General features: G+C 42.8%; 1 protein-coding gene across 20 annotated transcripts in view; it reads right to left on the bottom strand.

Annotated features, from left to right (window-relative positions):
* Window positions 1-2,660: 2,660 nt before the first annotated feature.
* Window positions 2,661-13,415, bottom strand: part of LOC115157190 (obscurin) — a 91,074-nt gene continuing 80,319 nt past the window's right edge. For all 20 annotated transcript variants that reach the window (XM_029705230.1, XM_029705228.1, XM_029705232.1 and 17 more), the window contains 12 exons: window positions 11,067-11,226; window positions 10,813-10,929; window positions 10,071-10,235; window positions 9,793-9,951; window positions 9,342-9,519; window positions 9,017-9,130; window positions 8,696-8,863; window positions 7,817-7,919; window positions 7,487-7,616; window positions 7,016-7,109; window positions 6,736-6,778; window positions 2,661-6,161 (listed from right to left, as the gene is read on the bottom strand). In XM_029705230.1, the coding sequence (XP_029561090.1) occupies window positions 5,030-6,161; window positions 6,736-6,778; window positions 7,016-7,109; window positions 7,487-7,616; window positions 7,817-7,919; window positions 8,696-8,863; window positions 9,017-9,130; window positions 9,342-9,519; window positions 9,793-9,951; window positions 10,071-10,235; window positions 10,813-10,929; window positions 11,067-11,226 (2,563 nt within the window). In that variant the 3' untranslated portion in view covers window positions 2,661-5,029. The remainder of the gene's footprint in view (window positions 6,162-6,735; window positions 6,779-7,015; window positions 7,110-7,486; window positions 7,617-7,816; window positions 7,920-8,695; window positions 8,864-9,016; window positions 9,131-9,341; window positions 9,520-9,792; window positions 9,952-10,070; window positions 10,236-10,812; window positions 10,930-11,066; window positions 11,227-13,415) is intronic.

Raw genomic sequence — 13,415 nt, 5'->3', positions numbered from 1 at the left:
GTGACAGGTTAGTACAGTAGTGAACCTATAGGCCTTCAGTGTGTGACAGGTTAGTACAGTGGTGAACCTATAGGTCTTCAGTGTGTGACAGGTTAGTACAGTGGTGAACCTATAGGTCTTCAGTGTGGGACAGGTTAGTACAGTGGTGAACCTATAGGCCTTCAGTGTGTGACAGGTTAGTATAGTGGAGAACCTGTAGGTCTTCAGTGTGTGACAGGTTAGTACAGTGGTGAACCTATAGGCCTTCAGTGTGTGACAGGTTAGTACAGTGGTGAACCTATAGGTCTTCAGTGTGTGACAGGTTAGTATAGTGGAGAACCTGTAGGTCTTCAGTGTGTGACATGTTCGTGATTCTGAAAGGACAGCAACCATAATACCAGCACACTCATGTATGAGAGTGCACTTTTTGTAAAACACAATATGTAGCAAGCTAAAAAACATGGAGCCTAACGTTAGCTAGATAGCTAAACCAACCAGCTGTTGACTGACTGACTTTTCCCCCTCATCGTTTTTCGGTGGCTATACACAGCTAGAGATGCAGGTATCATTTGGTTAGCTAGCAAGAACTTGAACAACTGCGTTCGCAAATTCATTCTGGCAAATGGCTTGTTTGTTTAAAGGCCTACTGTGGCTCTGATTGGCTATAGCGCACCAGTCTGTGTAGACTGGACAGTATGGTGGTGATTTGACCAAATTACAATCATGGTCTTGAATTGGACTTGCATTTTTCTGTCTCGGACCCCTTGTCCCCCTCCCGGTCTTGACTCAGACTCTATTTGCTCCGGTCTTGGTCTTGAATTGGTCTCGCTTTACGTGGTCTCGAACACAACACTGACTAGTGGATAAACCAATTTGTTCAGCAAGAGTAGACACTGGTATGGTATGTTCGCAAATGTCATTGCTGTTCTGTTTCTGTCCAGCAGAAATGTCCTTAAACCAGTTAGTGTGGTTGTACAGAGATGCATTGGTTGTCATAATGGCCACAGCAAGGTGCCATAGCCAGAAATGTGAACAGGAGAAAATCAATGGTTATATTTTTTTAATGTTGTTGCCTTTTCATTCTTTTTAAAAGAGGGATTCTTGACCCATAGTAGTTTGTCAACATAGGGCAGCTAACAAACAATCACAATGCCAGGTGCTTGGGCACTAGCTAAGCACAGGCTAACTCTGGCTCTAAGATAGTCACACAGGGAAGCACCATATTTATTACAGCTGATCTCAGGAACTTACTGTAGCCTAGCTGCTGTTTGTTAATGATCCTAGACATCTTGTGTGTGAAAAGATCTGTTTGAAGTTTCCCTGTTTGACCATACTGATACAATTATGATGAAGTACAATATTCATTCACTAATAAAACAAAGGATTGCCATTCAGGATTTACAATCATGATGTTAACCTCTGTATAACAAAGTTACACTTCTGGAGACCACAACTCACGGTGACGTAGTCTAACCCCTAATATATTTTTGTTGTTTTGACAGTTGTATTGTAATGGTGTAAAACTTTTGTATTGTATGTTTATTATTTTACAATCTCACCTATATTATGATATTCAGTTGGCCTTTTTTTGGAAAGAAAATGTTTGAATGAGAATTAAAGAGAATGAATATTAAATAAATGGAGCAAATATTGGCTCTGTCCTCAGGAGAATATAGAAAAGCTTAGAACCAAGCACACAGAGCATCTGCTTTACTTGAAACTGGTTACATTGAATTCCACAAAACCTCTTTGTTCAAGGCAGCCTTCTAAAAAGGCTACACTTATTTTAAGTTTGTAGTTTAACATGTTTTCCATTCAGAACCCAAATTCAGTTCATTGGTAACTAATATGACATACTCTATAGCTTCTTGTCCTCTGTATTTGATCTCCCTTTGAACAAAACATTCCTTCCTTTGCACAAATTACTTATTGCAATATATTTATTTAACTTTTTCACTCTGAACAGCTTTTTAATGGTGCAAATGTTATACCACTGCTTTGAATGTGTCATCTTTGGCCAAATATTGACAATTTACCCAGCCTTCAACGAGTCATTGTTTTGTAATATGTATTTCTAGTAACATTTTATGTATTTTACAAGTGTAGTCAAGTAAATTAATAAAACTGTTTTGCCTGGATATCTCTATTTTTTAAGCGTAGTGATCCTGTTAACTTGACTGAAAGCGGCCAGTATGGCAGAATGAAGTCTGACCAGTATGGCAGAATGGTTGAAGTCTGACCAGTATGGCAGAATGGTTGAAGTCTGACCAGTATGGCAGAATGGTTGAAGTCTGACCAGTATGGCAGAATGGTTGAAGTCTGACCAGTATGGCAGAATGGCTGAAGTCTGACCAGTATGGCAGAATGGCAGAAGTCTGACCAGTATGGCAGAATGGCAGAAGTCTGACCAGTATGGCAGAATGGTTGAAGTCTGACCAGTATGGCAGAATGGTTGAAGTCCAAGCACCTGACCTGAAATATATAATCAATGGTTAGAGCTACCATTGTTGACTCCCAATTCTGACTAGTATTTCTTAGGCCTACACTTTTATATGTGAAAGATTCAATGTAATTGAAGAGGATGTAGACTAGAGGAAGACAAAGCACAACCATTTACATTCGGTGATTGCATTACCAACCAACCCACACATTCACCAAGAGTGAATAAAACAACAGGCTGATCAGTTCATCAGTTGCTATTTAATTATTTTGATGTATTAAACACTTGGGAGTACCCTCCCAAAAATCCATTAACTATTCATTCTCTTAACTAAACATGTGCAGGCAGTCAAAACCTATATGTGATTTATGTTGAATTTCTTACAAAGTTAAACATTCAATGCTTTTACAAGATGTTTAAAATAACATAAAAACAAAACATTACTCTTACTTTGGAAAGCGGTAATTCACTTTTTAAAACAATATATTGCAACAAAGTTAATAAATCCAGTGTACAATGGCTCACTACTAACTATGTAACTGTGCTCTCACCTGAACCGAATGTGACAAGATTAATATTAACCCTATCAGTCCCGCGACCCCAGCAAAAATCGTCTTTCAATGTATCTGACTTTCATTTATCTGCATGTCCAGACCTTATATTTAGCCTCACAATGGAGTGTTATTTTCAGGACAACCAGGGCTACAAGTAGAACACAAAACGATTTGACATAAAACAGTTGCATTCATGAGTTTTATTGACAAATGTCAATGTTTAAAAAAAAAAATTATCAGCCAAAGCAAAAACCTGATCAAATGAATTGATATGAATGCTGTAAGTACAGAAATTGTATGCTCACTGGGAAATGACAACTGTTTGGATTTTGAGAGAGCCACTATGTGAGCTTATTATAGACACTATGTCCTGGGATTTCCTATGATCTTCTATGTAGAACAACCCCTTACCTTCTAACAACTCTTGTGTAGGTTTTGAGCGTCATAGTTACATGCACGTGTTCGTGAGAGTCTCACCTTTTCATAAATATCTTTGAATAGTTTGTTGCTCAAACCTTTCAGACTACATACGTTTTTGTAAAAAGACCCCGTCCAGGGCCTCTTTGGGATCCGCACTTGTCTCACAAACACAGCTCTAGCACAGCCCCCGTTAATTACACAGACTAATGGTTGGTATCTACGGATGCAGAAACAAGACAAATCCAATGGTTCTACCCAGAAGTCCAAAACGCACCGGCGTTACAGTGGGACTCATTGGGTTAATTCAATTATGTCAATCAGATAAACATGCAAATCAGCTTTCAAAAAGCTAATACATAACATGCTGGCACTTTTCTAAATATAATTAATTACATTTTACCTTAAAGTAATCACAAATTCTTAATTATCTGAGGTCAATCTACTCTTTATTGCTCTCAAGAAACTGATAATGAAGTGCCTTTCTATAAAACAAATGACCCAGTTCAAAATGAAATATCCTAAATAGGTCTATGTTTTGGATGTATATAACCTAAAGTAAACAGAGACCCTTTATACGAGACCTGTATAACACAATTATAGACCTATATCATTCCACAGTCCACACCACAAGTGAGTGATATACGGTTAATGTAAAAGCATCAGCACTGCACAACATGTAACTGCCCATCTAGAATTGCTTAGAAAATTCTAGACTTCTCCATAGGACAGGACAGCCCAATCTGAAGTACAATTCAATGATCCATGAATTAGTCTTTAATCTGGCTTTCTTGTATTCTCAAGCAGACAGTGACTGCAGTTGAAAGAACATCGTCAATGTTTCACACAATCCAACAATGTCAGTAATCAATGCTCTTTTATACTTCTAGCAATCTTGTCAATGTTTTTATGTTGGATAATATTATCCCAGAATTACCCCTTCCTCATAACATTTCAAATCAGACTTCCCTTTTGTTGCTGAAGTCATTGGTTTGGTAAGTTACTGTCGAGACAAACATTTTTCCTTTCACAGGAGTTAGTTAGCCTATTTACAAACTGATATGCTACAAGTCAAGGTGGATATTCCTTGTTCAATAAACTTCAGATACAACACACAGAGAGAAATATAGTACTGTACTGATGTTCTCCTACAGAACAGAAGTTTAACATCAAGATGTTGACATTCAAAACATCTGTCACCTGAGGGTAAAGCAGATGGATTTTTTAAAACTTTCAAATGGTGTCAGTCCATGTTGCACGACTTGCAATTATTCTGTATTTTTCTGTACATCAAATACGTGGCAAGCAAGGCAACAATAAATTGAAGCCTGGATAGTATACAATGGCGTTCGGAAATCATTTAGCCTAAACATATCCAACCCCCTTTTGATGTTTTGTCCTTTAAAAACGACTTTGTCTGACCAAAACAACTGACTTCCTGTGTCTGCATTTGACTTTCAGATGGGTTGCTTCAAAATGGAATGATCCTCCCATTTGCAATAAAATGCAAGGTTAGAATATGCTTTTTAACACTTAAGTAGTAATGTTCCCATTTAAGACTAAAAGGGCTATTGTACGTATCACCAATTAACAAAAACCTGCTTGGTTCTAATCCAGCAACTGATATTCACACACTAGGTTATTGGTTTTGATATGGGTTCTGGCTGATCTGAAGAGTGACTGGCTTGCCCACTGACGTGTAGACTTTGGTTTTGTATCTCTGCTGCCCTCCCTCCACTCTCTGCACCTCGGAGCAGTATGCAAGCTTGACTTCTTGCTTGGCGTGGCTGACCTGGATGGGAATCTCGCTCTCACTTCTAGACTGGCCTCTGCTGGGGTGGTGGTGGGGGCCAGCCAGGGAGAACATGCTGCCTGAGAGGTACTCTCTAAAGCGGCTGAAGAAGCCAGGGCTGCGCCTCCCCCTGGGCACCACCACAGGCCTCCCCACATTGAGCAGCACTGGCTGGCCCACGACAGAGCCCCGAATCTCCCTCTGAAGCACAGAGATCTCACAGGGTCTCTCGGGAGGGGAGGGCCTGGTGTTGGAGGAGCCGTAGGTCTCCCCCTCCCTGGGAACATAGTCCTCCAGGTCCTCCAGGGTGAGAACGCGACCGTCCTGGGTCAGGGTCTTAGGCTCCAGCTTCCTGGGAGGTTCCATGTTATCATCATCATCCGGTTCTGTGACAAAGGCCTCTTGCTGCTCCTCTAGCCAGGCCTCATCATGTTCATGGTCGTTAGGGATTAGAACAGAGGAGACCTCGCAGGCCTCTTCACTGAGTCCAGGGGCGACCTCGGACCCAGCCATGTTCTCATCCTCCTCATCATCATCCCAGGTTATAGGCTGAGCCCCCTCCAGCTCGGAGCAGTTCTGCAGCTCTACCAGCTTGTTGTTGGAATTGTTGGTGTTGGGGTTCGGGGACCTCTGTGGCCGGGTGAAGGAGGGGGTGTTCGCTCGCTCCGACCCAGCTGGGGAGACCCCTCTTCTCCTGGATAGCCTGGGCGACTTGTTGACCTTGTACTCAATGATTTCCTCTACCTCCACCCACCTGTTCTCTGCGGCCCGGGCCCCAAAACCCCCCTCGGGCTCCGTGACGTACAGGGTGGGGATAGTGGTCTTCCTGCTGGCAGAAACCTGCCTCCTCTGCCTGGCCGTGCCGGTGGAGGTGGTGGGGAGATCTGGGGTGGTGGTTTCGGAGCGGTTGAACCCAGATGGAGACACGCCGCGACGCTTCATACGGGTGTTCTTCACCACCGTAGTTATGGTCTCCTCTCTGTAAGGGTACACAGCACAGAGGGTGTGAGAGAGGGACAGACCGGAAGGTACACTTAAAAAAAAGGTTAAATCTAGAACCTAAAAGGGTTCTTTGGCTGTTCCCATAGGATAACCCTATGAAGAACCATTTTTGGTTCCAGTTAGAACCCTTTTTTCTAAGAGTGTATTGTATGCAGGGAATAGAACAGAAGGTATGAGAGAGACAGCAGAGAGAGAGAACAACTTGCGGGCATGCTGTTTTCACAATAAGCCTACATACAAAATATGTTAATTAGCGTGTACACGCACACGGACACGCACACACACAAAGTAGAGTCTTTTCTACTCGTACAAACATGTCATGCAATGGTACATGAGTTAAGGAAAATGTGCAGACACAAAAAATATTAACAACCATTCCCTTATGGAACCATTCCATATGCCGGCTCCTTGGAAGTTATATTTGGCGTTGAGCGAGCCCCTCTTACCCTCAGGGTTCACATACTGCCTGGCCATGCATGCAGAGGCCTAAGGAGGACACACACAAGTATGCATGCTTCTTCTAGCCTGTATCATAACCTGGTCACACTTACATGATGATGGTTTTCTTTGGTGTTTTAGTCTCCTGCTCAGTGACTAGAAGGAAAGCAGGACGGGGCTTATGGAGTTAGTCAGATAAATTGATAGCTAATGTCAAGACAAAAAGACTACATCATCTAAATTGTTGATCAACTGATGGTTCATCTTTTCCTTTGAATGAACATGGCTTATGGAAATTAAAGCATACATTCTCTACATTTTAAGGACCTGGTAAAAGAGGTAAATGATGAAACTAATGCATAACGGAATGTGCATGAATGGGAGTATTCCTACCTTCGATGGTGATCGCCTGCTCTCCTCTTCTAGCCACAGCAGAAGGAAGGCACAGATCAACTGCACATTTAGCACTGCCCAGTCGATTGGACAACTGGGATGGGCAGGGAGGAGAATACATTAGGCTTACTGAAACAATGGCTTCATCTTATCAATGTAATGTCTCATGAAAACAATCCTCTTTGGAGGATGCCAAGCATCCAAATAATGTAACTACTGTTACATGTTACTACTACTGTATCTCTCGTTTTTCTTTTATATTGATCTGTGATACAGCAGCAGCTATTCACACGAGGTGCTTTGCAGTCCAATGTTTTACAACTGTATGGAATGGTTTCCTGGACCCATATTAGGCTAGTCCTGGATTAAGAATCTCTATTGAAAGTACATTTCAGTCTGGTACTAGGCTTTATTTGGCTGGGACACCGGCCCTGTTTTCTTTAGCTGAGGGGTGGTGAATTAAAGGCCTACCTCACACTCGTAATGTCCCAGGTCTCTCTCCGTAGGGCCTTTAATGACCAGCACCAGGACTCCACTACGGGACTCAGTGTAGGTCTGATACTTCTCCTGGTCAGTCAGCAGCCTGCCCTCCTTGAACCACCTGTTCAGGGACACGCATGAAATGACATTGAGATAATATGAATTACCTTACGCATACTTATTTATTATCTTATACAGTATATTAACTATTAAGAATGGGCAACATAATGAGCACAGTAGGAAGAAACAAATGGCACAGTCCACTGTCACTAAAAGATTGTCAGTTTAAAGAGCCTAGGAGACAGGTGTGGTGTAGTGTACCTGATCTTGGGACTGGGGGCGCTCTGGATGGTGCAGGAGAACTGAGCATCCTCACCAACGATTAAGACAGCATTCCTCATCTTGTTCACGAAACGAGGAGGCACTACCACACACAATATTTACTCTTGAAAACAGGCTTATTTTTTTTTAACAAGATTAACATTCCTCCCAGACAATTTAGATTCTTGGAATTGTAGATTTTTTTTCCCCCAAAGCAAAGTATCAATCACTTTTACTGTTGACATGTACACTGAGTGTACAAAACATTAGGAACTCCTTCCGAATATTGAGTTGGACCCCCTTTTGCCCTCAGAACAGCCTTGATTTATCGGGGCGTGGACTCTACAAGGTATCGAAAGCGTTCTACAGGGATACTGACCCATGTTGACTCCAATGCTTCTCACAGTCGTGTCAAGTTGGCTGAATGTCCTTTGGGTGGTGGACCATTCTTGATACACACAGAAAACTGCTGAGCATGAAAAACCCAGCAGCATTGCATTTCTTGACACACTCAAACCGGTGTGCCTGGCACCTATTACCATAAGCCGTTCAAAGGAACCTAAATCACCGTCTGAATGGCACACAATCCATGTCTCTATTGTCTCAAGGCTTAAAAATCATTCTTCATTCTGTCTCCTCCCCCCCATGTACACTGATGTGATTGATGTGGATTTAACAAGGGACATCAATAAGGGATCATAGCTTTCACCTGGATTCAACTGGTCGGTCTATGTCATGGAAAGAGCAGGTGTTCCTAATGTTTTGGACACTCATTGTATGTCAATGATTCTTATGAGTAGGGTCTGGGTGTGCACTATGTTCACTTTCACAGTTCAAGCGTAATGTTGGTGTCATTTCCCCTCTGTAATAGAGACTGACCTTGGACAGTGATCTTTCCCAGGGTGCTGGCGTTGCCTGCTGTGCTAGTGGCGAAGCACATATACTGTCCAGAGTCATCAGCCGTCATGTTGTCCAGGATCAGGGTGCAGGAACCGTCAGGGTCCTCGATGATGATGTGGTGAGGGTCGGCCTCCACTGCACGCCCGTCTGTCATCAGAGGAGGAAACAGTTTTAACACAGGAGGTGTTTCTACCTCAAAAACATGAACATGGTATGGGCTATGTAGATAAAAACAAACATGCACTGTATGCACAGCTATTGCGTGGTTTCGCACAGTGGTCTCGCTGGTGTGTCTCTTACCCTTGTACCAGGTGACCACAGGTTTGGGTACTCCAGTAACCTTGCAGGCCAGTTTCACCGTCTGTCTCAGCTCCGCTGTGCAATCAGCCAGAAGCTCATCAAAGTCAGGCATACCTGGACAGATAGAGGGATGTATTTACACATCAATCAATCCTGAGTGGAGAGATGACAAATTTGATGCAATTACCAATTAAATTATAGTATGCAATTTCATAGTATGTAAAAGTACTTGTTTGATAGTGAAGGTTAGATCACAATATGCTATGTCAAACTATGTCTCTGTTTGTCTGGTGGATCTGAGTGAATGTGTGTGTGTCAGACTCACTCCAGGCAGGCATGGTGTAGCGCTGCTGCAGCTCCCTGAGGTCTCGCAGCCAGGAGTTCTTGATGATGACGGTGCGAGCCTGAAGCGTGTACTTCCTAACAGAGTCCTCACGCTCGTGCCAGATCTCAAAGGCCCGGTCGTCACCCTCCACTGTCTCATTCACATCTATGTTGTTCAGCTAGGGAGGAAGACAGACAGAGAAACAGTAGTTATCCTCAAGACTAATGATTGACTTTATTTATCTGTTAGGAAATTATTTTTATGTCATAGGAAGTGTGACATTGATGATATATTCTCTCCAGCAGCAATAATCTATTTCTATGCCAACCCTGAACAACAGATTGGAATTGTCTGGTATTCCGAGTTGACTAATTCTTTAGTGACTTTTTTCAGTGGATAGACATGCTGAGTTACATCTGGAGTTTTTAGAAAGAGCAATGAAGAGTCTTACCTTCATCATGTTCTTAAAGACGTAGCCCTGGGTGTCTGTGTTGGTGTCTCTCTTGGATTTGCAGATGATGACATAGTTTTTGAAGAGGAACGCGTGTCGATGGTGACCTCTGGAGGAGGACCGTACCCCAGGTGCACCCTCCCACACCATGAAGGGTCCCTTTCAGAAAACACAACACCGTCACATAGGCTACAGAAACAAAATGAGTTGAAAATCCTCAAGAATATGGTCGTATTCACTAGCCACCAGAAGGAAGCAAATGGATTTTGGTTATTCACCTGTCTGATGGGCTCCCCCAATACATCCAGAGTGGCAGGGTAGTTCTCTATCATGGAGACGTGGTGTGTGTTCTCTGAACGCTGAGGCAGTGATGAAACCATGGCATAGGCCTCCTCCAGCAGGCAGCAGTTCTGACCGTTCCTGGCCTTGTTCCTGATCAGCTCCTACAGTCACAGAAATGGGCACAACGATTTAAGATAATAATAATAACAATAATAATAGTAATAATAACAGTAATATTTAAACAAGATTTTATAACATAAAAACATATGACAATTTAGGCTCAGGTGCATTCATTTCTAGTATGTGAACAAGAACAAAGAATACCCTATTGTCACGTCCTGACCAGTAAAGGGGTCATTTGTCATTGTAGTATGGTCAGGGCGTGGCAGGGGGTGTTGTTTTTGTGTGTTTTGGGGTTGGTTTATTTAGAGGGGATTTGTTCTAGTTTTCATTTTCTATGTTCGTTTTCTATGTGTGGCCGAGTATGGTTTCCAATCAGAGGCAGGTGTCTTTCGTTGTCTCTGATTGGAAGCCATACTTAGGCAGCCCTTTTTTCCTTTGGGTTTGTGGGTGGTTGTTTTCTGTATAGCCGTGTGCCTTATGGAACTGTTTGGTCGTTTGTTTATTTTGTTTGAGTGTTCACTCTAAATAAAGAAAGAAGATGAGCACTATACCCGCTGCGCCTTGGTCTGTCCCTTACGACGCCTATGACACCTATTTACAGCTTTAAACTCTCACCTTGAGCAAGGCCTTGTACTTCTGGATTCTGTCCAGAGGTTTCTGTAGGTAAGCGTTGATGCTCAGTACAGGACCTTCAGCAGGGTCGGCACTGGCCTGTTCTTTGTCTGTGTATTCCTGTGACAAAGACAACAGGGTTTAGAAATATGGCCATTACTAGCCTTACATCAGTCGGCCATCATAATCACAAAGATGACGAGACTTACACATTAATGACCATTTGTGCTAACAGTATTTGTGAAGGGTTCACTTACCTTGAAGAAGCGGTGTACGGTCTTGTCACTGATAGCGGCCTCTGCCTTTTGCTGGCCTACGAGGTACTGGAGGTATTTCTCAAAGCCCTCGCCACTCCTCAGGAAGCGCATGGCCACGTCATCATCAGTGTCGCAGTGGATCAACTTAGGGAGCATGGACCTGCACATCACACAGTATGGGGTCAATTCATTCAGCAGCTTTGTGAGAAATGTAATTATTACCAGTATATTTAAGCAATACACCCAGAGGTGGTGTGATATGTTTAAGCAATAAGGCCCGAGGGGGTGTGGTATATGGCCAATATACCAAGGCTAAGGACTGCTCATTCGCACAATGCAAAACAGAGTGCCTGGATACAGCCCTTAGCCGTGGTATATTGGCAATGTACCACAAACCCCCGAGGTGCCTTATTGCTATTATAACCTGGTTACCAACGTAATTAGAGCAGTAAAAATACATGTTTTGTCATACCCATGGTATACGGTCTGATATACCATGGCTGTCAGCCAATCAGCACTCAGGGCTCAAAACACCCAGTTTATAATGGCAAATATATCACGGCTAAGGGTTGTTCTTACGCAAACCTTAGGCATGACGCAAACCCCAGAGGTGACTTATTGCTTTTACAAACCGGTTACCAAGATAAATAGAACAGTAAAAAATATACTGAACAAAAATATAAATCCAATATGCAACAATTTCAAAGATTTTACTGAATTACAGTTCACATAAGGAAATCAGTCAATTGAGATAGGCCCTAATCTATGTACTTCACACAACTGGGAATACAGATATGCATCTGTTGGTCACTGGTACCTTAAAAAAAAGGTAAGGGCGTGGATCAGAAAACCAGTCAGTATCAGGTGTGATCACCATTTTTCTCATGCACGCCACACATCTCCTTCATATAGAGTTTATCAGGCTGTTGATTGTGGCCTGTGGAATGTTGTCTCACTCCTCTTCAATGGCTCTGTGAAGTTGCTGAATTTTGGCGGGAACTGGAACACGCCGTCACACACACACGTCAATCCCGAGCATCCCAAACGTGCTCAATATGTGACATGTCTGGTGAGTATGCAGGCCATGGTAGAACTGGGACATTTTCAGCTTCCAGGAAATGTGTACAGATCCTTGTGACATGGGGCCATGCATTATTATGCTGAAATAAAGTGATGGCGGTGGATGAATGGTATGAAACTGGTCCTCAGGATCTCGTCACGGTATTGATGTGCATTCAAATTGCCATTGATAAAATGCAATTGTGCTTGTTGTCCGTAACTTATGCCTGCCCATACCATAACCTCACCATCACCATGGGGCACTCTGTTTACAACGTTGAATCAGCAAACCGCTCACCCACACAACGCTATACACATGATTTGCAGTTGTGAGGCAGGTTGGACGTACTGCCAAATTCTCTAAAATGACGTTGGCGGCGGCTTATGGTAGAGAAATTAACATTCAATTCTCTGGCAACAGCTCTGATGGACATTCCTGCAGTCAGCATGCCAATTGCACACCACTTCAAAACATCTGTGGCATTGTGTTGTGTGGCCTTTTATTGTGCCCAGCACAATGGTGCACTTGTGTAATTTGTATTTGTATTTATTAAGGATCCCCATTAGCTGCTGCCAATGCAGCAGCTACCCTTCCTGGGGTCCAGCAAAATTAAGGCAGTTATATACAATTAGAAATATTACATGATGTTTAATCAGCTTCTTAATATGCCACACCTGTCAGGTGGATGGATTATCTTGGCAAATGAGAAATTTTCACAAACAGGGATGTAAACAAATTCGTGCATAAAGTTTGAGAGAAATCCGTTTTTTGTGTGTGAACATTTTTGGGGATATTCTATTTCAGCTCATGAAACATGGGACCAACACTTTACATGTTGCGTTTATATTTGTTTAGTGTAATTGTATGGTATATTGTCTGATATACTCACAGCTGGAATGCTGTTTCATCTGTTGGGTTCTAACTTTTAGACTTAAAAGTTAGGGGGAGGGATGAGCTCTACAGCAGAGTCTCACAACTCAATCGCTGGATGAAAACTGTTTTCTGCCCCTCCCAAAAGATAGAATTTGTAGATAACTGGCCCTCTTTCTGGGATTCACCCACAAACAGGACCAAGCCTGGCCTGCTGAGGAGTGACGGACTCCATCCTAGCTGGAGGGGTGCTCTCATCTTATCTACGAACATAGACAGGGCTCTAACTCCTCTAGCTCCACAATGAAATAGGGTGCAGGCCAGGCAACAGGCTGTTAGCCAGCCTGCCAGCTTAGTGGAGTCTGCCACTAGCACAGTTAGCGTAGTCAGCTCAGCTTTCCCCATTGAGACCGTGTCTG

Source organism: Salmo trutta, chromosome 21 (genome assembly GCF_901001165.1).
Source record: "Salmo trutta chromosome 21, fSalTru1.1, whole genome shotgun sequence".
Lineage (NCBI taxonomy): Eukaryota > Metazoa > Chordata > Actinopteri > Salmoniformes > Salmonidae > Salmo > Salmo trutta.
Note: the sequence above shows the minus strand (reverse complement) of the source record. Positions and strands in the feature narration are given on the sequence as shown.